Source organism: Eubalaena glacialis, chromosome 4 (genome assembly GCF_028564815.1).
Source record: "Eubalaena glacialis isolate mEubGla1 chromosome 4, mEubGla1.1.hap2.+ XY, whole genome shotgun sequence".
Taxonomy (NCBI): Eukaryota; Metazoa; Chordata; class Mammalia; order Artiodactyla; family Balaenidae; genus Eubalaena; species Eubalaena glacialis.
In genome coordinates this window covers 134084270-134108811 of record NC_083719.1, presented here as the reverse complement: position 1 = coordinate 134108811, position 24542 = coordinate 134084270, and the positions used below count along the sequence as shown (strand labels likewise).

At 45.2% G+C, this 24542-nt stretch overlaps 1 protein-coding gene across 3 annotated transcripts in view; it reads right to left on the bottom strand.

The window, feature by feature from the left end:
* Window positions 1-24542, bottom strand: part of CYFIP2 (cytoplasmic FMR1 interacting protein 2) — a 130222-nt gene that overhangs the window by 93794 nt on the left and 11886 nt on the right. For 2 of the 3 annotated variants that reach the window (XM_061189911.1, XM_061189912.1), the window contains exons 2-9: window positions 19438-19577; window positions 17572-17661; window positions 11698-11775; window positions 10062-10163; window positions 7679-7860; window positions 5729-5825; window positions 4316-4444; window positions 1903-2007 (exon numbers count right to left, since the gene is read on the bottom strand). In XM_061189911.1, coding sequence (XP_061045894.1) covers window positions 1903-2007; window positions 4316-4444; window positions 5729-5825; window positions 7679-7860; window positions 10062-10163; window positions 11698-11775; window positions 17572-17661; window positions 19438-19554 — 900 coding nt within the window. In that variant the 5' untranslated portion in view covers window positions 19555-19577. Of the gene's footprint in view, window positions 1-1902; window positions 2008-4315; window positions 4445-5728; window positions 5826-7678; window positions 7861-10061; window positions 10164-11697; window positions 11776-17571; window positions 17662-19437; window positions 19578-21037; window positions 21192-24542 lie in introns of those variants that run through there. The other variant, XM_061189910.1, reaches the window with a different exon arrangement.

Sequence of the window (24542 nt, the reverse complement as noted above, 5' to 3'; positions counted from 1 at the left end):
TTGTCCAAGGTTACCCAGCAGGCAGAACAGATGAAGGAGGACCAGATGGCCTGCCTCCCAGGGCAGGATCTTTTCTGCTCGAATTTTCCTTGGATTCGAGGATCCTCGCTGCTTTGAGCTCTGCGAGTGGGTGCCCAGATGCCACTGGCTGGGCGTGACCTTCTTGAGAAACTCCACAACGTGAAGTGATTGAAACCTTTAACACCTAACACCAGAGGGCAGACGATTCCCATCCGAAGACCAGGAGTAATGGCGGGGAGGCTGGTATTTTTCTGTCTGCTTCTTATGCAGTAGGCACTGTGCCAAGCCCTTCAAAACCAGAGGGTTTCTAGGGCAGTGAAACTATTCTGTATGATACCATAATGGTGGATATAGATCATTATACATTTGTCAAAACTTACAGAATGCACAAGGCCAAGAGTTATCCCTACTGCAAACCACGGACTTTGGGTGATAATGATGTGCCAACAATGTAGGTTCATGGACGATAACAAATGTACCCCTCTGTTGGGGAGTTTTGGCAATGCGGGAAGTTGTGTATGAGTGGAGGCAGGGGGTATACGGGAAATCCCTGTTCATTCTGCTCAATTTTGCTGTGAACCTAAAACTGCTCTAAAAAATAGTCTATTAAGCAAATCAGAAAACAGTATTTTGATCCACAGAATAACTGGGTGAGGTCAGTACTAGTATCATTCCCATTTAACAGATGGACAAACTGAAGCTTTGACAGCTGAAGTGATTCTTTTCACAAAGACCGGCTAGAAGCTAAGGAGCTGCGATTATAACCCAGGGCTTTGACTGACCTATGTGATCCCACTGAATCCTCAAGGGAACCCTATAAAGTAGATACCCTTAGCATTGCTGTTTTTCGGGCCAGGGAACTCAGTTTCAGAGAAGTTCTGTGACTTTCCCAAAGTCACCCAGCTATGAAGTGGCAGAGCGAGACTAAAACAGGTAGGTCTTTATGAGGTGAGACTGTGGTCTTCCACTCCACCCCCATCTCATTCATGCGGATTTAAGGCAGAGGCAGATTTGGCCAGTTCTCCCAAGATGAGCCCTGATTTCATTTTGGGCAGCTCCAGAGAAAAGTGAAAGTTTCAGCTTCGAAGAGAAGCCAAGCCAAGCCACAGGACGCCTTTTGGTGACTTATTTCCCTCTTAACCTCCAAGAGTCGGTGGGACCCAGGCTCGGCCACACTTTTGAGGGATTCCACTTTTAATTGAAGCTTGGTTTTCCCGTGTCTGACCTCAGAGGCTCCACTCCAGGCCTGAAATGCCTGATGCTACAATACACTGACAACATGGAATTCACTTCCAAAGGAGAAAACCCCTTTGCGAAAACCTCAAAGGCAAACCACAAGGTTTTATTGTTAAAGATTTGGGGCCAGAAGATCAAATCTCTGAGGCACTGGGATGGACTGAGTGTGGGCTGGACGCTGATGAGGCATTCTGCCCAGAGGCAGGGAGAGTGAGGGGCCTCTGGTGGGCCAGGAGAGGCTGTGCGTTTGCGAATGTGAATCAATGTAAAATCCAGTCTTTATTCCTCCTGCTTCTGTGGGCTCTGATATATACTGAAAATTCAAGTGGGCTCTGTCTTCTGGGACGCACCTCTTTCTTTAGATGGCAAGGGATTTCAGAAAAGGGAAAAAGCAGTATGCGGGAAGAATCACAAGGCCTCCCAGCCGAATCCCAGCTGAATCCTGAGACTCAGGCACATGCCTTCTATAGTGTAGATTCCTCTACCCAGGGCAGCTGGAGGCCCTATCATTCTATTCTCCTCCTCTTGGGGTCTTTAGAGCTACAGTTCAATCAACAAGCCCCACTACTTGCTGTCTAATTTCACTCCTTTCCCCAGAGAGACCACCCCTGGGTCCCCTGCCCAACCCCAGCCCCAGGTGTTGACCTTAAAGAACTTATCGATTTTGCTGAGGTTGATTCTCTTCTTGGCATCCAGTTTGTAAATGTTACTGACATTTCCATCCATCAGGTAGAGACCAAAACCCATTACCTAGAGTGAGAAGAGGCAGAGCCAGAAGCCAGTTACATCCACTGGAAAAGTTTCAAAAAACCAAAAAAAGTAGATCTGTGTATGTGTACACATCCCCTGTAGTGACACATTCTGTGACAAAAACCCATGTGTCTTCAAAAAAAAAAAAAAAAGGGGGGGGACCCATAGGTCTAATTTCAACCAGAAATTTGATTTCTGTGAAGAAATGCAGAGGACTCTTTCATATATTATTATGGCGGCCACTTCTTGAGTCCTCCCCCATGGGCCAGAGTCTGTGCTTTGGGATTTAGCAGGCGTTATCCTTCATTCTCACAACAATCTTATGAGTCAAGTTCTACACAATAACCTTATTCTACAGATGAGGAATTGGAGACACAGAGAGGTTAGACAGCTTGCCAAGGTCACACAGCTAGTAAGCTGCAGAGACAGGATCTGAACCAGGATCTGACAACAACATGCATGCACTTAGATCCTTCTTGAGAGGAAGGACTGAGTGATGCTGTTGCTGCATCCCTGGGCCCCAGCACATCGCAGGCACTTGATGAATACTCACTAGATGGTAAATGAATGGGAACTATTCACCCCTTTCTCCAAGAAAACTACAACAAAGATTCCCAAGGAATCTCACTGGTGACTTCCTTAACAAAAAGAACACATTTTTGCCTGGCAATGCCCTATAAGCAGGTTGACAGGCTCATTCTTGATATTCCAGTCCATACAATAGTTTCCTGAATGCTGGCTTATTTTGCTCTTTTTGTCAAATGTACAGCAAGCCTGAGGAGGCCTGAATAGCTAGGTTGAAAGCAGCTTCCCTCAGCACACAGTTGCTATGTGACTGGGGATAAGTCACGTCTGACACCCTAAGGGAGTGGACTAGGGGATGGGCGTTTGCATTTTGCAGTTCCGCAGGGCGTGCACCAGATTTTTCCATTTAAGGTGGAAGGCGCTCCCTGGTGGCATCTGAGTTCACTAACAAACTGCAGAGACGAGGGAAACAGCAAACAGTGCAGAAGTCCAGGTTGAGGAGGCAGAGAACTGAGAGGGAAGAAGGTTGGGAAGCTGAGACGTGGGAGGATTAAAGGCAGGCAAGAGAAAAGAAGGGCCTGAGAATCTGATGGCAGCATCTAAGGATGCTTGGTGGACTGGGGTTTAGCAACCTACTTAGTGGAAGCAGCAATTCTGGGCAGAGCTATGGTAATTGCCCGGGCATAGCACTGGGGGTGAGAGAGACTGCTGAGCTCTGGGTGACTTCCCTGGATTTCTGACTGTGCAGAGGAAGCCAGAGTGAACAAGACACAAAGCCACACTGTCCTGCAAGCTTCATCGAGATGTTATGGAAATGTTAAGAAGGGAACACCAACAGGGCTGGGATTCTTGAAATAGCAAGAGGCGACATGGAGAGGAAGAAAAAGTCAAACCAGCAGTGGAATTTTGAAAGGGGAGGTTCTGGGGAAGAACGAATCAAAAGGGGTGATGCATATGAATATGGAGAAGATTATTCATTTCCGGGCTATTGTTGTCAGAGGGAAATTAGAAATAATCTAAGCAGCTAACGATAGAATAATGGCTAAAGAAATTAAAGCTCATCCATATGACATTATTTAAGGGCTGCATAATCTTCCAAATGCATTTAATGAAGTGGGATAAAAATTACATGTGCACAAAATTTATGTAAATTGCATATGTAAATTGCATACATATGAAAATATATCAGCACAGAAAAAATGAGAAAGATATACATCAAAATGCTAAAAGTGTTATCTCTGGATGGAAAGACTGCAAGAGATTCAATTTTTTTATGCTTTTCTGTATAGTTCAAATTTTCTACAATAATAAAAATTACTTGGCAATTAAAAAATGAAACTTGTAAACTGATGAAACAAATGTGACCCATTTGGCAAAATATGGCAAAAGCTTGAAGATTCTGCCTCCCCCTTGAGTTGGCAGTTTTTTCCTCCAGGATATCTGGCTTAACAAGAGTATGGACACGAAGGTGTGCTACAGAGTTTCAATGCAGTTTAGCAAACAAATATCCAACCACAGGGGATCTGTTAAATAACAATGTCCCCATACAATGGAATACTTGGCAGCCATTAAAAATCATATTGTAGAAAGAGCCTTAATGATGTCTGGAAAGGTGTATATGACATATTCAAGGCAAATAACAGGTTACAAAACACTCTATGCAGTAAGATCTGTATCAATGCTTAAGTAAGAAGAAAGAAATATTTTTAAAAAATGATTTTAAATAAGAAGGAGGTGAGAGGGCAAGCCCAGGTCCTGGGGTGCGTGACCGAGGGAGCTGTACCTTGAGGAGCATGTGCTTCTCACTGGGGGTCAGATACATCTTGTTCTCGTAGTAATCCACACAGATGTTGACAATGTCAGCCAGCAGCTCCTCATAGCCTGGGATCACTTCCAGTTGCTGGTGGAGACACTAAACAGCAGTGCCCCCCTCTGGTTAGCCCCTGTCCTGCATCCTCACACACACACCACCCAGGATGGGCCACGGCTGGGCCCTGGGACAGTGCCCGGCCTCACTGACCGCCCCAGGTGGAGGGGAGCCTGCAGCCTCTCCTCAACGTGCCCACAGTGCTTGCTCAGAGCTCCTGCACATCTCCCATGGCAGGGACCTGCTCCCCTTGGGGCCTTCCATTGTATTTCCTGGCAGTTCTGATGGTTAGAAAGTGCTTTACTGGGCTGAGCTGAAAGCAGTTCAGCTAGGCCCGTGGTAATCTCAGCTTAGTTTTGAGAGTGTGGACTGAGCCCAAGACATCTTCTCAGATGACGGTGGGAAGACCAAGCCCAGTGGAGGAGAGCTGGGCCAGCAGGTGTCTCCCTCCTGGCAGGACACAGCAGTACAAAGACATTTCCTGTACAAGAAGGCCTGGGGAGGTCTCCACCCCAGGCCCCTTCTCTCCAAAGGGACACACTGGCCCACGGCAGGGTGTGCATGGGGCTCAGGCGTGGGGCTGGGTCCCCGGGAAAAAACCTGAAGCCTCAACACTGAGGAGCCTTCTGCAGGTAACACAGAGCAGGGAAGGCCCAGTGAAGCCCTGAGAAAGATTTTAGCCCGGAAACCCTATGAAGATTGAAAGCCCCTCTCAAGTTTAGGCCTGGGTCCTGCTGACATTCCTGCTGGTGCCTGTTTAGGTTGAATTGACAGATGCACAAGACAGGTTATTTTAAGTCAGGCAGAGCGTGAGAGCCACAGCTGAGTGGGAATACCTTGGCAAAGCGGCGGCAGTAACTATGACTACATCTTTTTATGTCCTTGCTCTCTATCAGGCTCTACACATTAAGGGCTTTTTATATAGTATCTCATTTATTTCTCACCACTGTCCTATGAGTGGCAAAACAACAGCCCCATTTTACAGATGAGGAAACTGAGGCTTAGACCTTGCCCAAGGCCTCACAGTGGGTCAGTGGAGGGTCTAGGATGAGAAAACAAGGCGGTCTAACTCCAGAACCCAAGCTCTCAATCTACACCAATGCAGGGGCAGAACACTGGCTAGAAGGTTTTCAGAGAACAAACTCCGGAGAGGGTGAAAGGGCCATCTGTGGTTGGGAGAGGAGACTTAAGTCTGCAGCTTAAAGCCTGAGTAGGGCAAAGGGGACGGATGATCTGGACAGAGCTCCTCTGCTCGTGGGCCCCCCAACCTCCAGGCCCTGGCCTGTGTCGTGGGATGCCAGGCCAGGACTAACATGGGTTTGCCATCACCTGGGTGATCCTGTTGTGGTTGGCCAGGAACATGGACAGGTTCTGTGACTCCTGGATAGACTGGGGGTCCGCCATCTTCCTCAGGAACTGCGCCGCCCTGGGACGGGGTGTTGCAGAGAGGGATGCTCAAGCAGAGCCGGCCTCAGCCGGGCCTCATGGGCCCCATCTCTCAGCTAACCCGGATACACTGTCCCTGAGGTTAAGGGGCTCTGAACATCACAAGTGACTCTAACATCAAAGGAGAGCGTGTTCTGGAGTCATTTCATTAGGAGCTGTCTGCACCCTTGTAATAAGGGTATCTGAAATTAGGAGGCAAGAACGCACTGAAGCTCAAAGACCAGGAAAGTTTAAGGGCAGCTAGCATCCCGTCAACTAGCTTGTGGTAGGACAGAGCGAAACGGGCATCCCTGTGCCTCACAGTGACCTCCAGTGAAACTGCACAGTAAGTCACAGAGAAGAATCGCAGGCAGCAGGATGTTTTGTTTTCGTTGCGTATTATGTTATCTATAGGAAAACCTCAATGTTTCTAAACATTGTATGGAAAACCAAAGTCTATTTAACCTGACGGGATTACAGGTGAAGGGATGATAGGTGTGGGGAACACAGCGGGACTTAAAGGGAGAAAACCACAGCACTGGGACTTCTCCAGCCTGACCTGGAGGTGGAGGTGGTGCAGCCCGTGTCACAATGGACCGTGGAACACAGACAAGACACCTGTCTTACTCATGATCCTAGCCGGTCCACAGAGCATGTCGGCTGTGACCATGATGGAAGGAGTTGGCCAAATCTGGGGAGAATTTGTGGGGAAGATACTGTACCATGAGCTAGCTGTCTATGGAATCTTTGTGAAATTGCCATTTCTGAATGCGGCTCTGTCTTCTGGGTACTCCCAGGTTTCAATTCACTCAGGAGGATAAAACGGTGAGGATCCGTATGTTGTCTGTTTTCTCCAGTTACCATGGAGCCCTGGGAGGATCTGGTTCCAGAGGGGGGCCCTCTTCAGCAGTGACACAGAAAATCCTTCCCAAGAGATGTGTACAGACACCTTGGAGCATATCTAAGCCTCAACCAACACAAAGTATATTGGCTGCTTTCGCCTGCTCTCCCCCACTTTTGGGTGGCTGTATCCAAATTTGTGGAGAGGACTGACCCCTCCGCCCCCCTCAGTCCTTCTTTCTTGTGAGCTGACACTGACCTCCAACTGACCCCAAGGACGAGCACCCCTCCCATCAGCACCACCCCAACACACACATACATAGTATAGTGTCTGATGGAGGGATCAGCACATGACCCAAGCTGGAGCAATGACAATCCTCCTTGGGACTTCTGCAAAAGTATCTGCAAGGAGGAGCATTCTTTCCGTCCTTAGGGGCTGGGGTCGCTACATTGGCTGGCGGGACGCTTACAGCTGCTGGAGGCCACACAGGGCATGCGCCTGCCTGAGAATGAAGCTGATACTGAGGGAAGCTGAGCTGAGAGGTAGAGGGAAGCAGACCAACAGTTATCACCTGAGTACCTGGATCAGGCTGACCAGGACTTTTCTGTGCTGGGAGCCAACGCAGTTTCTTCTTTTACATAAGCAGTTTGAACTGGCTTTCTGATTCTTGCAGAGAATGACTCCTGTGACCATCTGATGATTATATTAATCACAATATAATCTCAGACTGCATGGGACACAGAAAATGCTGCTGCTGCTGCACAGGTGGGGCAGATGAGGATTTGCTTCCACCTTGAGACAGAAAACCCTGCCAAGACCCAGTTCTCCAAGACTCAGCTCCGCACCTTATTCCTTAAACTGCAGAAACAGAGGCAGGCCCCCCAACCCTACTGTGTCTGCGGACTGGCTAGCTTGGTTCCGACAAGGAGCCTCTTAGAAGGGCTCTGTCCTCTTCCTCCCATTGGCCACTGGCCGGCGGCCCAGGAAGATGGGGGAGGGGGAGGGGCCCTGACCTCTTGTAGGCAGAGTGATCGTTCTTGACGCTGCACTTCATATTCTTCAGCTCATCCAAGACTGCGAACATGTTGATGAACTTGCCCAGGGTCAGGAGGTAGGCCTCGGAGACAAAGTCTTTCCTCCGCTCAGCATGGCACAGCCGTTTCACCTCACTGCAGAAGCGCTCGATGGCCTTGCGCTGCACGCAGAGGGGCAGCGGGTCAGGATGGGGCGGCCTGGTGGGGTGCCTCACTGCACTCTCTGGTGAGGTCAAGCCTCCCCTGGGGCCCTCGTCAGAGCCTGGACATTTAGACAAAGGCAAATCTGCCCGGAGGTCTTTCTCAGAGGTGTGCTGAAATACTAAGCTGATTCCTAGAGGGAAACCCAGAACCTGCCCCCAAGTGAGTCAAACCAATGAATTCATTCACCACGCCCTTGCTGAGAAAGCACTGTCTTGTTCATGTGTGTATCCCAGGACCTAGGACAGTGCAGGCACCAGACAATAAGGGGGCAGAGATGGAGGGTGAGAGGGATGGTCAGAGAAAGAGGTTCATTCATCCAATAAACGGGTGTGTACTGAGCATCTTCCACGTGCCAGGCACCATTCTTGGCCCTGGGGTAAAGCAGGGAACAAAACGGAAGAAAAAGCCTCTACCAGAAGGAGCTTATATTCTAGTGATGGCTGACAGAAAACAAAATAAACAAATTCTCTATATTAGAATGTAATAGGTGCTATGGAGAAAAATAAAGCAAGGAAAGGAGATAGGGAGGCCTTCAAAGACCAGATCAAGCCACACTTTCTCCTTCCAGAGTCTAACACAACTTTCTGGGATGATGGAAATGTTCCATACCTGCTCTGTCCAATACAATAGCCACTCATCATATGTGGATACTGAATACTTGAAAAGGCGAGTGCGATGGAGGATCTGCATTTTAAATTTTATTTAATTTTAATTCATGTAGATAGCCATATGTGGCTACTGGACAGCACAGTTCTAGATTATTTCAGCTCCTCCCTTCTCTAAACACCTCCTGTCAGGAGGCCCTCAGTTTAGCACATACTTAGTTTTGGGGCAGCTTTTCTCTCTTGAACCTGCCTTCCCAAAGAGATTTTAGGTTCCTCGAAAGCAGGTGCACGATGCTAATAACAGCAGCTGCTCTTTGTTAAACCTGCTCTGTAATGAGGGCTCTACAAACGGGGCACTTTACAAGCAGACCTTATTTATCCCCAGAGAAAACCTGTGAAATAGGCATTCTTTCCAAGGTAAGAAAACTGAAGTTGTCAGAGGTCTGAAATAACTAACAGAACAGTCAGAATGCGACAGAACCCTGGGCTTCTCTGCCTTCGAGGCTCTATCTGCACCTTCCCCAGATGTTCCCATCTCCCTCCCACAGAAGGCCAGCACAGAGCTGGGCGCAGGGCAGACCCTGGGCCAGTGCTTGCAGGTCTACTTACTAGGCTCATAGATACACGTGGAGGGCACAGAGTGTGTGGCAGGACTCCCACCCGGGCAGAGGGTGGTCTTAAAGCCATCAGCCTGCCTTCCTGAATGGCTTCCAAATAAGCATAATAACCAGCTTGCCCTCTTACCTTTCATTCACAGGAGGCTTTGGCTGTCTTTTCTCTTTTCCTCCTTTAAATGCTCACTCTTCTTGGCTTCCCAACTGGTCTCCCTGCTGCCACTCTTCTCCCCTCCTGCCCCTGACACCTGTGCTGTCCCCCACTTCCCATCCATCAACCACACAGCAGCCAGAACACCTCGATCAGGTCATGTCACCGGTATCTCCAGCGGCTTCCCATGGTGCTTGGAGAAAATCCAGGTATTCGTCTCCTGGCCCACAGTGCCCTATATGAGTAGGTCCCTGCCTACCTCTCCAACCTCACCTTTTCTCACTCCCCCCGCTCACTATGCAGCCTCCCTGGCTTCGTTCCATTTCTTAAACGTGTCACGCTCCTTGAGGCTTCAGGGCCTTTGCCTTTGCAGTTCCTTCTGCCTGAAACCCTCTGCCCCTGGATCATCACCTGCCAGCCTCTTTCACATCATACAGATCTCAGTTCAAACACCACCTCCGTGGAGGCCGTCCCTAAAGCTGCATCCACGTCGAAGATACCCTCCATGCCAGAGGTTGTTTAATTGTATTTTATTCACAGCACTTGTTCTGTTGTGTATTGTTAATTGTCAGTCTCTCCTCCCACCCAGAACACACTCGTTTGCCCACTAGAATGTGAATTATATGGAGGGAGGGGTCTTGTCTGTCTCGCTCACCCCAGGGTGGGTCGGGGCACTAGAAAGTGTTTGCCGAATGAATAAATAACATGGCACAGAAATCCAGTACCAGCGTCTAGAAGCGTGGGGACCTTCTCAGGTGTCCTAGTCCAGACCCGCCCTGACCCCTCACCTGAAAGTACATGAACTTCATGAGCTTAGTGACCTCCGGCTCCAGCACCTCCACTGTCTTCTCATAGATCTCCACTCGGTTGGGCTGCTCGTTGCATTTCACCTGTGGGGAGACAGGGGGTTTCGCACACCCTGGTTTGCCCAGGCGGTCCTGGTTCACACCTGCTGTCTTATTAACAGGGCCCGTTTTCACTGTTGAATGCACCTCATTTAGGATGATAAATGGCATGGTTACCTAGTGAGAGGAGGATGGGGTAGCCCTGTCTGACATTCTGACGGGGGCAGAACTGCTCCCCAGACACTGGCTGCAGGAAAGAAACCAGCTGGTCCCCAGAACAGAACCCTCCTCTCCTTCAGTCTGTTCTGTGCCCCGACCATGAGCTGTACACACGACTGCATTGAGCTGCACGGTCTCCCTCTTGCCGCCTTTCCCCCACTCCTACCCCAGTACCCCCTACTCCTATCTGGGGGCCTCTGCCTGATCCTAAGCAGAGAAAAATGTTTTGTCCATGGCTCTGGATGCACTTGGGACAAAGTCCCCTGGCCACACTTGGGCCCATTAAGAAGCCCATTTTCTCTGCCCAGTGGTTTTCAGCACATCAGAATCCCGTGGCAGATGTGTTCACGGCATGCACAAGGCTGCTAACAGGTCACTGAAACTGGAGAGTGAGCAAAGGGTAATAAACACAAGGACATTCTTCACACTGTTGTATAGAAATTCTTAAAATGGTAGCACCAAGCTAAACATCCAGAAGTCGATGATTAAATGGATAAAGTATGATGCATTCATACACTATCATTATGTAACTGGTAGGGGCAATGAGATAGATCTCTGACCTGAGGTGGAAAGATTGCTACCATAAACTGATGGGTGGAAACAGCTGCAGGACAGGTAGGGTAATTTAATCCCGTTTTTATTCAACAAAACACAAAACAGTGTGTGTGCTTGTGTATCCATATATAATACAGGTATAGAGAATCTGAAAGGGTGCAAAAACCAAGCTGTTAATAAGTAGTTACCTCTGGGGGTTAGGACTGGGGGCAAGGTAGAGGAATGGTTTCTGTTTACACACCTGTGGCCTGTTGATTTGGTTACAGTGGGACCTACGAATAATGTGATAACGGTAAAAATAATACCTGTGTGTGTCAACATGAAAAAAGTCAGTTATAAAGAATAGTGTAAAAAATTCAAGTGGCAGAACCGTATAAATAGGAAACAACACACTTTTGTAAATGACAATAATTTACAAAATAATAATCACAGAAATATTCATGATGTTTGAGGAAAGAGAGCCAGATGAATATGCAGCAAAGCATCCACAGTGATTATGCTTTGCTGGGAGGTGGGGGATTTGGGTGGTGGAGGGAGGGGTGAGGATGTCTTGCTTTTTACTTTCTACCTTTCTGCAGTGGTTTGGGCGTTGTACAGTTAGCATATACGGCTTTCAAAATAAAATAATATTGAGCAATGTTTAAAAGCTGGCGTCAGTTTTACGGGATGCTCTCTGAATGTTTTCAGTGCACCCCCTTGGGTGAGAGGCCCTGCTTCACTCCCTGCTGCCTGGAAAAGGTCAGTAATCTGGACGGGGGTGGGGTGGAGGGTGGAGGCCCCCCCTGAAGGGGCAGGACTGTCTCACCTGGGGGATGGCCCGGGAACAGCTGCGCCAGGTGTACAGCATGACCGCATACTCGTGCCCTTCCTCCAGCATTTCATTCTGAAAAGCACAACATGCTCGGCAGGGAGAAACTGCTCGGGCGCCACAAGACTTTTCAACAGCCCCCTGCCCCCAGTCGTCACAACTCACAGTGTGGTCTGTGGACCACCAGTGTCAGCATCCCCGGTGGGGTCGGGGTGGTGGTGCTTATTAGAAATGCAGAGTCTCAGGCCCCTCCCTGGGCCTATGGAATCTGAATCTGCATTTCAATAAAATTCCCAGGGGACTCACACTCCCAGGTGCACAATAAGTTTGAGAAGCACTGGCCTAAATTATCCCCATCAGACACTCAAGGGCTCTACAAGCAGGACACATTTTTCAAAGACAGATGGCTACCTCAGAAAGGAGGGGCAGATCCACTAGTTCCAACAGCAAAAGTTGTTCCAGATAAACAGTTAGCAAGAAAATAAGCAAGCAGCAAAACAGTATGTACAGCGGATAGGTTAAAAAACACAGAGTAATAATTATGAGAGTATATTATTGTGTATGGAAAAATATTTTGGTGGAATACATACCACAACTATGAATAGCAAGCTCTCTGCGGGGATGGATAAACAGGGGCTTTCGCTTTTCACATCACATGGTACTAGAATGTCTGCTCTTTTATAAGAGTCCACTTTACTATTTCATAAGCAGGAAGACGGTTAAGATCAAGATTAAGATTTTTAAAAATAATACAAAGCAGATGGTAAAACTAACAACAGCATGAAAAACAAATCTGATGACTCACCTCACCTAGTAAGTGCTTCTCTGGAAAGAGCCCTAATCTCAGGGTCCAAATATCTGGGCTGAAATCCCAGCTTCATCACTTCTTAGCCCTTTGGCCTTCAGGAAATCACTTAACCTAAAATTCTCCATTTAGTCATCTGTTTAATAATGATGACAATAACAACCTCAGAGAATTTTATGAGAATTAAATACAATACAAACATACATACACGCCAGGTAATCTGTAAAGGGAGTTAAGAGTATTACTAGGGAAAAGATAGTCTGGCAGTTCCTGAAAAAGTTAAACACAGAGTTACCATATGACCCAGCAATTCTGCTCTGAGGTATGTATCCAAGAGAAATGAAAGCATATGTGCACACAGAAACTTCCACACTTGTTCACAGCAACATTATTCTAATAGTCAAAAAAACAGAAACAACCCAACGGGTGAATGGATAAATAAAATGTGGTATAGCCATGCAATGGAATAGTACTCTTCTGTAAAAAGGAATGAAGTACTGATCCATGCTACAACATGGACGAACTTTGAAAACATTATGCTAAGTGAAAGAAGCCAGACACAAAAGGCCACCTATTATATGATCCATTTAGATGAACTGTTCAGAATAGACAAATCCATAGAAACAGAAAGTAGATTAGCGGTTGGGGGAGAGCAGAACTGGGAGGGACTGCTAAAGGTTTGGGGGTTTCTTTTTGTGGTGATGGAAATTAGATAGTAGTGGTAATTGTATAACACTGTGAATCTACTATTAAAACACTGAATTGTACACTTTAAGTGGTGAATTTTGTTATATGAAGGACGTCAAAAAATACAATAAAAAGAGTATTACTAGACCATCTCTTTTGTGAATGTTTGTACAGATACAAAAATGAACCTTTACTGATTTATTTTTTATCCCACACATCATATCTATTTCATAATATCTTCCTAGCACAAGATCAGATTTAATTTGGAGCTTATTACTTTTTAAAGTTTTGTTTTCAACAGCAAACATCACTGACAAGTCACACTTTCAATTCTTAATTTAGAGAACTCTTTAAATCAGTAATATGTTGTGCTTGAGACCACAGAGAACCAAGATCAAGCCTGTGGGTCTCCTGCTGCCGTTGCTTCAGAACACGTGTCAGAAAAGGGAAGTGACAGTAACGCATAGGGAACACGTGTCTACTTATCAGCACTAAACTGCCCACTGGCAGGTATAGTCCCATTCATTCATCCAGTGAACCTTTCACTGAGCACTCATGGGTCCCTGGCTTGGTGCTACGTGCTGAAAACAGGCCAGTGAACAAGAATGATGTGGACTCTGCCTTGTGGACAGTTCAGCTGACCATCAGTCAGATTTGTTGTATAATCATGCCTGGAATGTAGAGGCCAGGATGGTGTGGTGGATGGAGCTTCAGGAAACTTGATTTCTGGTCCTGGCTCTGCTTGGACCTGCCTTTTATCTGGACAATGTCATGGTTTTCTCATTTAGAGGCAAAGAGTTGGCCTAAATCACTGGTTCTCAGTCCTGGCTGCACATTCATCACCTGGGCAACTTTGAAAACGCCTGATGCCCAGGCTGGGCTCCACTGGAACTAAATCATTCTCTGGGGGAGGGGCCCAGGCATAAGTGTTTTTTAATGCTTTCCAGGTGATTCCAATGTGCAGCCTAGGTTGACAGCTGTAGGACTAAGGATCTCTCAGGTCCTTTACCTTGATAAGATTCTGTAAGTCCACAATTTAAACCCAATGTGAGTTCAGTTCAAATTTCAGATAGTGACAGACTGTACCTCTCAGCACTTATTTGGACACTCAGCCCCCATCTCACCCCCCAGCAAAGAACCCTTGAATGTTCCTCATAGGTGGTCAATTACATGGATTACACACTTTCTCCTCCTCCTCTTCCTCCTCTTTTCTCTGGCTATCCTGCCTTTGAGAGATTCACCTTGCCCCAGTGTGGGCAGGAGAAATACAAGAAGATGAACATCTAATGAAGCCTCTTGCTGCTGATAAAGCTACTCTAGAGAAAGATTTAGCAAGGTACAAGGAGGATGTTGTTGAGGAAGTGAAGTTTTGGCCTTATCCACGAACATCAACGGTACACCCTATCTTAGACCCTGCCTAAAACCATATCAGCACTATCCCTGTGTCAGTAGAATAGTGGCCCCAGAAAGATGTCTGCATCCTAATCCCCAGAACCTGTGAAAACAATACCTTACACAGCAAAAGGGACTTTGCAGATGGAATTAAGTTAGCGACCTTGAGATGGGGAGGTCATCCTGGGTTATCTGGTGGACCCAGTGTAATGGCAAGGGTCCTAATAAGTGAGAGAGAGAGGCGAGAGAGTCAGACCAGGAGCCGTGAGGATGGAAGCAGAGATTGGAGTGGTGTGACTGCTGGATGCAAGGGGGCTGAGCCAAGGAATGTGGGCAGCCTCCAGAAGCTGGAAAAACAAGGCAACAGATTCTCCTCTAGAGCCTTCAGAAACGAATGCAGGCCTGCCAACACCTTGATTTTAACCCTGTGAGATCCCATGCCAGGCTTCTGACCAAATAAACGGTAAGCAAATAACTTTGTGTTGTTTTAGGTCACCAAATCTGTGATAATCTTCTGTTACAGCAGCAATAGAAAACGAATACAATCCGCCTCCAAACCGGCCCTTCCTCTGACTTCCCTATTGGTGTCCCTGACCTGGTATTTCCAGGAAACCTCAGTCAGCATCGTTGTCACTCCCATGGGCCCCAGCGCCCAGCACACTGTGAAGCCAGGCGGAGTCAATCTCCAGTGCCTCTCGTATCCATGTCCTCTTAGCCATCCCTCACGCCATTGCCCTCATCCGGCCCTTGACACCTCCAGTGTAGATAACTTTAACTATCGCCTCACTCACGCCTCCTTACCACTTGTTCTGCACAAAACTAACAAATGAAACTTATTCCTCAAGTGTATTTCTGTTCACATTTCTCCCATCAATGAAAAATTCCCATTGGTACTGATTTTTGATTAAATGAATTAAAGCCCTCTATTATGGGCTGACTTGTGTCCCCCCGCCAAATTCATATGTTGAAGTCCTAACCTCAGGACCTCAGAATGTGACTATATTTGGAGACAGGGCCTTTAAAGAGATGACTAAGTTAACATGAGGCCATTAAGGTCCCTCATCCAATCTGACAAAATTTGGACACACAGAGAGACACCTAACATGTGCCTACAAAGACAAAAGACCGTGTGAGGACATAGCCAGAAGGCGGCCGTCTGTAAGCCACGGAGTGGCCTCAGGAGAAAGCAACCCTGCTGACACCTTGATATTGGACTTCTCATCTCCAGAACTGGGAGAAAATAAATTTGTTATTTAAGCCACCCAGTCTGTGGTATTTTGTTATGGCAGCTCTATCAAACGAAGACATCCTCTATGCACTGACCCTTATCTAATTTTTGATAAATACCACCAAGAATTTCCCTATATGTACTTTACAGTCCAAACCCAGGCAGTCTCTGTGCCTTCTGTCTCTGTGCCTTTCCTCATGCTGCGTCCACCAGCCAGATGCTCTCCATCTCATCCCTGACAGATAAAATTCTAATTGTGCGGGACAGCAGAGGTCAGTGGAAAGAGATCAGGGCTGGGAATCTTAAGTCCCGGATTCTAGGTTCAACCCTGTGATTTACTAATTGTGGGATCATGAGCAACCTGCTTATTAACTTCTCTAGGTCTCAGTTTTCTCATCCCTAAAATCGGTATAATGATCTCTTTGCAAGTCACAGGGCTGTTATAAGGTTCCAATGATACCATGGATAAGAAAACCTTATATAGTTTAAAGTACCATTTATATATGGTATATATATATATATATATATATATATATATATATATATATAACATATATATTATGTATATATAATAACCATATATTATATATATGTGTGTGTGTGTAGATATATATATATATATACATAATATATGGTTATAACGTGTGTGTGTGTGTGCAGTATACAAGGCTCTACTCAAAAGCCACTTCCTTCATCAAGCTTTCTCTGACCCTCTCAGGGCCCCTTAAAGACTTTGAACTTTCACCATGTCTTTTACTTTTAACTTTGTATATTTTTATTTGTCTGCAAAGAGCCATCTAGAGCACAGGTTTTGTAGTCAAACAGATTTGGGTTTAGCTCTGCCATTTATCAGTGGCAGGACCCTGAGTAAGTTACTTAACATTTCTGGACCTCAGTTTTCCCCACCCATAAAATGAGTATTGTAACAGAACCTTCTTCAAAGGGTTGAGGTAAGGATTAATTAAGACAATGCATGTAAAATATCTGCACAGAAAATGTTCAATAAATGGTAAGCCTGTCTATTTCTACCTGACTCATTGAGAACCAAGACCAGCCCCATCTGTCCTTGCATATCCCCCTCTCCAGCATTTAGCAGGGTCTCTCCAGGTACCAGGTACACAATATTTATTGAATGAATGGGTAGGGTGTGGTGAGACAGGCTTTAGGCTATCGCTGATATAGTGAGAAAGGTCTACTGAGCCACAGGCAGAACCTGTGAATGAGAAATTTGGAATTCTTTAAATGTCAGTGATGCATGAGGATGAAATCAATGAAAGCCCAAGAAGGAAGGGTACCCTCACAGATGGGTCAGACAAAGACCCATCAAACAACTGGTCCCTCTTTGTGAATGATTTAGGCCACCAGTAATGTGTTACTCCAAACCTTTTTTGAGAAACTTTGTGCTTTGGTCAAGGGCCAAAATTCCACACAGCCAGTAATCTATCTATAAAGCATAAAACAAGGCAGGATCTAATCAACTGTTAACCCCCAAAGCTAGAGAAGCTCAGGGAAGTGAACAGTGGGAATATAGTTTGGGCCCCAAAGGTGAGCAGGATTTGCAAGGCTGGAAGAGACGGAACAGTGTGCCTCCAGGCGCTGAGAGGGGATGGGTGGGGCATGAGGATGGGCTTGAGGAGATGGATCTGAGGCAGAGTGTTCTTGGAACAGCTGAGCACATGCTCCTGGCGAGAGAAGCTGCCCACAGCCACGCCCCCACCAGCAGGCGACACGTCTGTCCCTGAAGGTCACAGAGACTTACCATGCTGGAGTGGACTGTAGCCTGCTCAATGTACCTTGCAATACCTGTGACAAACGCATTCCTGTCCTCGAAGTTTGTGTCAAAGTTAGCCTGCAGGAATTAGAGAACAGGAACATGTGGTGGTTGGAAAACAGGTCCAAGGTGGCTGGGTGTCCAGGGAATAAACTACTGCCAACAAATGCCCAAGTTCTCTGTGGAAATCTATCTCCACATCACCCTCTCATCTTCCGCCAAGAAATCCCACCCTGAATCCCACTGGGCAGGAGCTGGCTACAGCCAGGGCCTGCATCTGCTTCCCATGGGTAATCAGGTTCACCCAGGGAGCCTCGGAAGTAAAGGCTTAAACCATACAAGCCTAAATAGCTCTTAAAAGTGAAGACGTGTTTTTTTTTTTTTTTTTTTTTTAGAAAGAAGCAGACTCACAGATATAGAGGAAAAACTAGTGGTTACCAGTGGTGGGGAATGGAAGGTACAAACTAGTGGGTGTAAAATAGGCTCAAGGTTGTATTGTACAACACTGGGAATGTAGCCAATATTTTGTAATAACTTTACAACTTGTATAAAAAATAAAAAAAATTTTTAAAAGATGAAGATATTAAAACAAAAGGTGAAGATGTACACTGCTTTGATCCAGCAGTTGCAAAAACACTTGCCTGAGGGTGCAGATACATCTGTACAAGAATAATAACAGCAGTATTTTTTTTTAATAAAAAAACTGGAAACCATCCAAATATCCATTAACAGCAAAAAGCTAAATAAATAATCGTATATCCATACAATGGGCTTATCTTAGAAGTACTATGTGGTGGTTAAATACAGTGTGGTAGCATAGCAGTATTGTCAGGAAAAATACCCATAATAAATTTTAAGTTAAAAAAGCCAAATCATAGAGCAACATAATATAGTGTCATTCTCTTTTGGTTAAAAAAAAAAAAATTTATATATATACATGGCAAAAAGGTGTGTGGGTGTATACATGTGTATATATATAGACATAGTTACAGGGAAATTTTTATTTGTTATAAATACTTTGCTGTATTGCTAATAATAAAAAAGATATTTACATAATTAAAATTTAATCTGGGTTAGAAAATGTGAATAAACCAAGTTGATGAGTTGAACCTTCAGGCATGTGCTTAATAAATCTAGCCACTGAATGAAATTTAAAATATACTATGCGTTTATATTTGGTCTCATTTAGCAGTCCAAGAACTTTCAAAAGGTCAAATACAGCTAAAAAGCTAAAAATTTCCAATTAACTAATTCTTTTATAACATGGTATACTCGCCCAGCACACCCAGACAAGGGGCTATTTGCAAGGATGACTACGGCTGCACCGATGCCCTTCCTACCATGCCCAGGTGGGATCGCGGTTTTGAGTAATCCGATCACGGTTTGTCACAAGCTTGCCTCTCAGGCAAAAGCAAACAACTGTGACTGGCTTCCCGGAGCCATTATCGGCTGTGGGGAGTTGAAGACCTCTTCTCACATACATGAAGGAAAAGTAATTACCCAGGCAGGCTCTAGGGGTTTCTAAATTGCGATATTTAATTCATGAGGTCAGAGCTGCCAAAACCTTGGTTGGTGCTGCAGCAAGAACAGCCGGGAAGGTATTTGGGGTCAGAATGGATCAACAAGCCTTCCCGGAGGGAAGAGAAACAGCCCTGGCGTACATTTACTGGCTTATCTACTGCTTACACTCAGCTCCACCAGTGCACCAGGGACTCCATCAGTGGACGACCTTTCACCTTCTAGATGCAGGCATCCCCCTTCCCTCTGCCTTCAGGGCAAACCCTCTCAGGGGATCCCCAGAATTCCTGATCCCACCCCCCACCATCTGGCCCCGGTGCTCTGGGAGGACTTAACCTGGTACATGATGGAGGAAGGCGGGGGTTCGATGCATGGCTGCTGGTCAGGGAGGGGCAGCTCTTCCAGCAGGTCCACGTTGGACAGGGCATCTTCCAGGGTGACGTGGGTGGTCATGGCGGCAGTTTCTGTTGTCCGCACTGGGGGGATGGAAGAGAAGGAAACGGAGAGTTTCAGGGGCCTTCAAACACTTATCCTAAGCTCATCCTGTCCAGGCTCCTTCTGGAGAACCCGGGGAGTTAAGGAACACGCACCGAGACCGCTTCCACTTGCTACTTCTTCACGTGGTGCCCTCAACCCGTGCCTGATATCTGAGGATCTCTTTACAGTTTATGAAGTACTTTTTTATGTCTATTGCCTTGACTGAGCCTCACCACAACCCTCTGATGGCAGGTGGTCTCATATCCACATAACTGATGGAAAAACAAGGCTCAGAGAAGTAATGTTGACACTCATACAACCACAGTGACCAGAAGCAAAGGACCTCAAATTATGCTTGATGCTAGAACATGGGCCAAAGTCAGCCTCCAGTTTTTGTTATTCAAGAAGATATTTATCAGTTCTACTCTTAAATTATTGCATAACACAAACATCCATGATTGAGCGAGCCAAAGATTATCAACTTGAAACCAGAGTTTGAAATTAAGCTGGGAGTCAAAGAATTCAGACTCCAGCAAATTTAACGTTATTTGCAAAAACATTAGAGCCATTGTCTTCCTTGGCCTGGACATATGGTATGTTTTGTGAGCCACACCAAACAAATCAGCCCAAAATGGACATTTTTGTGTCTCAGACCCTGGCAGAGTACAGCCGCTGTGATGAGAACTTTGCCAGGCAGTGAAGCTGAAGAGGTTCTAAACAGCACCTACCTGACAGGAGCTAACTGCTATTTTAAGAACTCAGCACTCAGCAAACAGAATATTTTTTTAAAGCATACGTGAAACATTAATTAAAAATGATCATGATTTAGAGCATAAAACAAGTTCTCACAAGTTCCCCCAAATATGACCTTCTAGAAGTCACATTCACTGACTACAGTGCAATAAACTTAGAAATCAATAATGCAAATTACAGCAAAGAAAAAACCCCATATCTATGAAAATTTATAAAAACATACTGCTAGGTTATTCATAGCTGAAGAGGAATTCAAATAGAAATTATAAAATATTTAGAACTGAAAGAGAGCATGAATAAATGTCCTAATGCATTTCATAGGAAATAAGAAAGCAGAATTAAATGAACTGAATTTTCCACTCAAAAACCTAAAAAAGGATAAAAATCAACCCCCAAAAATGAGAATGTAGGGATTACTAATTACAAAAGCAGAAATAAATGAAGCAAAAAACAGCAAAACAAAACAAATAGTAGACTAGGTGAACAAAAATCTGAAAACTGAGTTTTAAAAAAAGATTAATAACATAATAATAAGCAGCAGCGGCAGCAACTGCTAACCCTTTAGCATACTCGAATGAGGAAACACGGAGAAGGCTGACTGTGCTCCTGAGAGCACCCTCCTGCCCTCCCTCCCTCCCCATCCCTAATCCCAGGGAAGCCTGAGACCTGCTTCAGGGCTGGAGTCTCAGAGTGTCCGAGAACTTGCCTCACTCATTAGGAAATGTGGTGTCAGAGGCCAGGGCAGAAAAGGACCAGCGACAGCAGAGCTGGGCCCAGGCTGTGAAGGGCTGACACAGTTGCAGAGTGCACTCCACGCAGGCTGCCCCTGTGTCTCCTTTAGGCCCGGCTGGGAGGGCAGATGGGGTTGAGCTGCTGACTACCGCTTCACACTTCACTGAGTTCTCAACTCACCTCCCTGTCACGCGCCATGGCAACAGTGAAGGCCACATCCAATGAGGGCACGGGGGAGCTCAGAAGTGACTGCCTCCTCTGCCCTCTGCAGGTGCCTGGCCTCACGGGGGTGGTTTCAGGCCCTCTCCACACCTATGCTGCTTCCTCTGCTCTCTTCTCTGCCCTGAATTCTAAGTGTGGCATTCAGTTCTACAGCAAAACCATTTGCCAATCCACAACAAAGATTGTCTTCTTTAGTACATTAATGTTAAGTCCATTTTGCAGGAAGAGTTAATGATTGTCCAGGGCATAATGATCTGTAAGCTCCAAAGCCCTAATAATTCTCTTCGTTAATTCAAATAATAATAAAACTAACATTTTAAAGCCATTACTCTATGTCACTCTGCCAAGCACTCAGCTATTTTAATCTTGCATCAACCTTATAAAGGTAAGTACTATGATTATTCCCATTTTACAGATGAGCAAACAGAAGCCCAGAATTTAGGTCACTTTTCAAGGTCAAGGGCTGGCAAGTGCTGGAGCTGGGCTTGGAACCTAGGTTTGTCTTATAAGAAAGGCCTAGAGCAACTATTTATCTATGACTACCAGGGCTGTGTCAAAGGGACCCAGGGGCCAAATTGAGGCAGCCTCCATTGGCCAAAGATGGGGTGATATGAGCACCAGTTAGCACAACTCAAGGGACTTGAAACAATATCAAATATATGTGAATCCATGAGATCGTAAAGACACTTAATAAAAACTTGGTTTTATGCCTTTGTTACTGCTGGAGGATGCCTGTGAACCAACTTTTATGTTGAAAATCAATAAATAAAAGGAAAGAAGCAAACATTGAACCAATCTTTCCTATACCAACTGTACCACTGGAGAAATGAATTGTAGGAGAGAGAGATGCTTCTCTTTATAAAGGTATTTCTTTTTTTCCCCCAGAAGTATTCACAGAATTAAAATATCCCTAGTTTCCAACCCCTAATGAACAAATGGATGTAGGCACTGATCACCAACTGCTGCTAACATCACTACATGAGGGACAAACAGATATTATGCGCCTCCTGATGGAAAAACACACCATCACCTTACAAACAGTGCTGAACCCAAAACAAAATACCTGAATCTAATCAAGCCTTTGATACAATCTGACAGGAAATACAGAGGACAGAACATGTTAAAATACACCACGGTGAGGTACTCAGTAAAATACAGTCTATGGGAAAGTCTGCTGGACAAATGACTGAGTATCTTTAACAAATAAAGTGCAAGGGAAGAAAAAAAAAGAGATGGAGGGGGAAGTTATAGATGATAAGAGACTTAGACTATCACATGGTTTTACTTCATTTGGATCTTATTTCAAACAAACCACCATAAAGATGAAATTGTAACATATATGAGAAAACAGGAAAATTTCTCTGGCTAGTTACTGACTAGCTATTTGACAATATTAAGGAAACTGTTATTATTTTTTAGATGTGACAACAATATTGAAGTTATGTTTTAAAATAGTCCTTATCTTCGACAAATACCTACTAAAATATGGATAAAAGGATACAGGGGTTAGCTTCCAAATCATATTAGATGGGGGAAGAGTGAGAAATAAATGAGACAAAATCAGCTAAAGTTAATAATTGTCAATCCTGTGTGATGCTTACACATAGAGATTTATGACAATTTTTTATGCAATTTTATGTTACTTTTTAATTTATTTTATTTATTTATCTTTGGCCACGCCATGCAGCATGTGGGATCTTAGTTCCCCGACCAGGGCTTGAACCTGGGTCCCCTGCAATGGAAGCTCGGAGTCTTAACCACTGAACCTCCAGGGAAGTCCCTCCAATTTTAAATATGTCAGAAATGTTCCATAAAAACTCCCAGCTCAATGTATACACTCCCAGTTCTAATCTGTCTTCCCTTCCTTCATCTTCCCTGACTCCTACTTATGATCTTTACCTTCTCTTTCCTCCTATAACCTGGGTTTCTTCTAGGCTTCTCAGATTCTGAAATACTCATTTACCAGAATAACCCTTAAGATTTTCCCCTTTAACACAATAATACCCCCGTCCTTCCCTTGATGAGACTCAATAAGTGAACGACCTACAGAGCCAATAAATTAGGAGTCTTTATTTCCATTACAAACACAGCTTCTCTAATGGATTTCTCTGTTTCTTTGTGGATCATTCACTGCCTAAGGGAGAAGGAAATCAGACATTTTTAGCCCAAGTGCTAGAAGTCACTGCCAACTCCACATCAGTCAGAAAGAAAAAACATTCCTGAAATTTTATCAGAGGTATACATGAAAATAAGTACTTCTTTTCCAGCGCAAGTGTCCTGCCTGTTATGCAATCTTCCAAAGGAGAAGAATTCTTAAAATTGAGTCTACGACCACGTGGTCATTTTGTCACTTTGGAAGAGAAATTAATAAAATATTTAAAAAACTGCACTGTTCTGGGAGCACCATTTACCAGACACAGCTGCAACCTGCAATGTGGGGCATTCATGGCAGATTTAAATTCAGCATCTTCATAACAAACTGAAACTCAGGGTCCTGGTTTCACAGAGTAGTAATAACACTGGGCTCTCGGGCAATCTGCTTCTGAGAAGGTCTTGTAGGCCCCGTGCCCGACCCCCTCCACCCCTCCACCCCTCCACCCCCCTACTGAGATGACTGACAGATCCTGAACAAGAAGCAAGGGGCCTCACAGACGCAGGATGGGCACTAGGAGAGCCTGGCTTTGGGAATGCAGGTTGCTATTCTCTAAGCAAAAGATCTGCATTGTTATTTTCTGACTGACTTTCTGGAAGAAAAACGAAAAAAGTCAGAAGGTTTAATGACATGGAAAACTAGGCTAAGTATGGTGGGTAAGCTCGAGTTCTGTGTTCATATCTGCCATCTGTTACTTCCTAGCTGCATGACCATAAGTATGTTCCTTACCCTCTCTGAGCCTCTGTTTCCTTATCTGTGAAAGGGCGATGATTAATAATAGTCCCTGCCCTCAGTGATTTATTATGAGGATTATATAACATTACAGCACATGAAATGCTCAGCCCAACAGCAGGCACACAGCAAGCACTCGGGAAATATTAGCTAGCCGGATGGCCTCTTTTTAAGAGAGCGAATGGATGAATTAAACATTGCAACAACTCTCCTACACAAGAGGAAGGCATCAGAAATATTACACTAGTTCTTAACTCTATAGATCTTTCATTTTGATTTCCTCAATCATAACACCCTTACAGGTTCGAGGGGACAGGTGTTATTTTTGCTGTTTTTCTAGGGAGGACACACTGTTGCTAAGAAATGAAAACGT